Genomic DNA, 4,115 nt, shown 5'->3' on the forward strand with positions numbered 1-4,115 from the left:
GAGAGGGAGAGAGAGAGAGAGAGAGAAGAGGAGTAGAGTCTAGACTAAATGCCAACACCTCATATTTTTCTCCTCACTTTTAAATAGTCAGAGCTTGTATGCAAGGAGTGGAAAAAAATATCTTCCCAAGGCAGAATCAGAACTGTGATTACTAAATATTTCCAAGGTACTTAAAGAGGGTGGGAGTAAAATCACTGTTACAAACCTAGCCCTGGAGAGATTATGGACTAATAGTGGATGACTGATTAGATCGAGTTGCCTAAACCATGCTTATAGTACCTGTAGTTCCATGATTTTGTCAAAAAGGAAAAAGTCTTCCCAAATGTTTTTCTGTTTCTCTTTTCTGACTCATTGTGTAAACAGTGGACAGCATGGGCATTTTCTCATTAATGCTGGTAAGTGTTGAACACACCCCTCAGCACAATACAGCACTTCAGTTTGCAGCACTTGACTTTTTCCTAAATGTTTCCATCACCACCGACTTCAAGCTTCCAATGTAGAATCCTCCTTGGATTTGGGAAGATGTGCGTTTTATGAACCAGTGTGGCCAAGTTCTGGGACATTGCTAGATCATTCTCTTGGATGTCCATTGTGAAAGAGCTTTTGTTTGTTTGTTTGTTCTTTTTAAATTTTTATGATTTGGTAAGATTCAAAGATGACACGCCATAATTTGAACTTGACTTACTCATCTGCACCATGGAAAAAACAGTTATAAACTCATTTCACAGCATTGTCTTTGATATATATATACATATATATACATATATATATACACACACACACACACATATATATATATATATATATCAATCATGTGTAAGTTCTGTTTGCCCCTGTAAAACTTTAGTTTTAAGTATTTTAGGTATTAAATATAAATATAAACACTTAGATAGACATTAACTCTATTATTCATTTTGCAACTACCTAGGAATCATTAGAAGAAAGACTAGTGAGTTTGCAAGTAACAGATCATTATAAAATTACTGACGACAAGAGCATGCAATATGCATCCCTGAAAATACTCTTGTTTCTTTTGTTAGTGTTTGCACATCAACATCTGATTTTTAGTGGTACTCCCTCAAGAATGACCTGAGACGTGCTTCACATTTGTTCTCATTTCCAGGATGATGAAAAGAATGATACTCAGATCATTGCACTAGCAATCCTCCTCAGTAGCACCTTTGTATACAACACCATGAACAAAATTGACCAGGGGGCTATTGACCTATTGCAGTATCCTTTTGTGGTCCAGGACATCACTGGTCTGGAGAGAGCCTGCCACCTGTACACCTATGAGACCTGGTAGACTAGTAACTATTAAATACAGGAGCTAAGGAGATGGCTCAGTCAGTGAAATTCTCATGTGACAAAGGTCTCAGTCTTTGTCACAGAGAAACAAGGACATGAATTTGGATCCATAGCATCCACACAAAAAGCAAGGCATGGCAGTGTGTACCTATAACCCCAGGCTGAGTATGGGTGTGGACAGGCACCAAGGGCTTATTACACCAATCAGTTTCACATTCAGCAAGAGACTCTGTCCTAAAAATCAAGGTGGAGAGTACTAAAAGAAGATATCCAGTACTAATGTCTGGCCTCAACATATACATACATCTGCACACATAGAAGTGCGCACACACACAAACGCAAACTCTTGTGTACATCACACACATGTGCACACATGTTAAAACATGATGTAGAGTAGAAACAAAGAAAAGAACCTCATTCATGTCATTGATGTGTGGTTGATTCAGTGAGTGTAGAAGAGGTTTAAGGCAGCCTTAGATGCAGCCCCGCTTCTGGCAGCTTTCCTCAATTGTGTCTCAGCAATGTGACAGAACTGACAGACTTGCTCCGGACAAGAAACTCCTCTGATTCCAATCAAACTGAGGGTGAGGGACCTGCTGACATGAGCTTCTTCCCAGACTTGGTGTGGACTCTGAGAGATTTCTTCCTGGACCTGGAAGCCAATGGGCATGCCATCACATCAGATGAATATCTGGAGAATTCACTGAAGCTGAAGCAAGGTAACAGAGCTTCTGTTTGGGAAAAAGAAAGAAAAGTACCCAGGATTATTTTTTAATAATGCAGCTAAGTATATCATTTTCCATATTTCCCTTCCAAGCACTTCTATAAAATAATAGTGATTATTTAATTGAAAATGAACTAACAGTTTCAATATTAAATTCCATTAGTCTCCAGTTATTGAACAAATTTCTCTCTTTTATTGTTTCCTTTACTAGTTAGGTTTAAATCTTTATGCAGTATCAGGGGAAAGGACATTTATATAAAGCATATAGATTAAAGTGGATATAAATTATATTATAGACAAATCTTGTATTTCCTTCTCTAGGTAGTGATGAAAGAACTCAAACATTCAATCTACCGCGGCTGTGCATACAGAAGTTCTTCCCAGTAAAGAAATGCTTTGTTTTTGACGCTCCTGCTCTTGGAAGTAAGCTTTCCCAGCTTCCAACACTCAGCAACGAGGAGCTGAATTCAGATTTTGTGCAGGACGTTTCAGAATTCTGTTCTCACATCTTCACCCATTCTAAGACCAAGACTCTTCCAGGAGGCATCCAGGTCAACGGGCCTCGTGAGTACTTTTTAAAAGATTTTATTCCAACTCATCATAGAGAGTAATGGACACACAGAGAATCTTTGTTGATGAATTGACAAATGGGTCAGTATTAGTCATGATGGAAATTCAGTGTACTGTGTTCAGAAACCAATACACTTCTAGTATTTGTTTAGTAAAACCTCAGAGGTACATCAAGTTTAATAAGAACAAAGATGTGAAGTGAGAGAAGCTTTTACTCTTGAAACACATTAACTCACGTGGGTTGACCATATCTACACAAGTGAATTTTTATTATGTGACACAGTATTTGATGATTGCATCTTAATGCAGAACCCCATGATTTTGAACTTGGCAAATGCTTATGATAACATGAAAGGAATCTGTGTTACCTTCATTAAGAAGCTGGCAAGGAAGAAAAACGAGGCAGTTCTGGCGAAGAATAAGATCTAGATCACTGAATCCTATTTACAGAGGAAATTAACTTATACCACCTTGATTGTGATGGAACAAAACAAAAAAGGGAAAAGGTGAATGAAATAGAAAACTGAGAGGGAAAAAAAAGGGAAAGGAAACTTAAAGAAGCAAAGACTTAAAACATTTTAATCAAATTTATAACCACAACTTTGATATGATCATCTTATTTCTTTATGTAGGAGGATAAAATGTAGGCCATCACATAGATCTTGAGAATTCTATTTTTCTTCTTTCAACAAAGACTAGCTTATGTTTTGTTGTTGTTTACATATGTTTTTCCTCAAAGAAAGAACAACCTGTCTTCTTAATCATATAGTTCGTCTGGGCCATTTGAATATTGTCCAGAATACTGAAAGACTTCAGGAAATACATAGTTAGCATTATCAGAGTGAATTCGTGTAGACTCCTGGACGTGATACAAACATCTTTTCCTTTTCTGAAGGTCTAGAAAGCCTGGTGCTGACTTATGTCGATGCCATCAACAGCGGGGCTCTGCCTTCCATAGAGAACACAGTGGTAACCTTGGCCCGGAGGGAGAACTCGGCAGCAGTGCAAAAGGCCATTGGTCACTATGATCAGCTGATGAGCGAGAAGGTGCAGCTGCCCACAGAGACTCTCCAGGAGCTGCTGGACCTGCACCGGACCTGTGAGCGAGAGGCCATAGAAATCTTCAGGAAGCATTCTTTCAAGGATGAGGATGAGTGTTTCCAGAAAGAATTGGAGGTCATTATTTTCTGTATTTGTAATAGACATCAGGGTCACAGAAGGCAAGAATACTTCTGCAAGATATACAATAAAACTAATAAAAACAATCAGTTACCACTAGTCTGCAAAGAGATGACAGTCACTTATGTGGCCTTGGTCTGAGTTTATTTAAGGATCTTGACATTCACACACACACACAAACACACACACACACACATCCTCCCACCTGTCCTATGTTCTCCCCATGGGAAAAAATTATTTTACTTTATTAAAGTTCTTCATTAAGAAAGTATTTACACTTTACTGATCAAGTAGATAGAATTGCCTTCACATCTACTAAGATACAATGAATGTA

At 38.1% G+C, this 4,115-nt stretch overlaps 1 protein-coding gene across 1 annotated transcript in view; it reads left to right on the forward strand.

The window, feature by feature from the left end:
- The window catches only part of LOC110291318 (guanylate-binding protein 5), an 18,363-nt gene that overhangs the window by 4,734 nt on the left and 9,514 nt on the right, over positions 1 to 4,115 (forward strand). The window contains exons 4-7 of the mRNA XM_021158401.2: positions 1,124 to 1,233; positions 1,828 to 2,027; positions 2,354 to 2,596; positions 3,498 to 3,778. Coding sequence (XP_021014060.1) covers positions 1,124 to 1,233; positions 1,828 to 2,027; positions 2,354 to 2,596; positions 3,498 to 3,778 — 834 coding nt within the window. The remainder of the gene's footprint in view (positions 1 to 1,123; positions 1,234 to 1,827; positions 2,028 to 2,353; positions 2,597 to 3,497; positions 3,779 to 4,115) is intronic.

Source organism: Mus caroli, chromosome 3 (assembly GCF_900094665.2).
Source record: "Mus caroli chromosome 3, CAROLI_EIJ_v1.1, whole genome shotgun sequence".
NCBI lineage: Eukaryota > Metazoa > Chordata > Mammalia > Rodentia > Muridae > Mus > Mus caroli.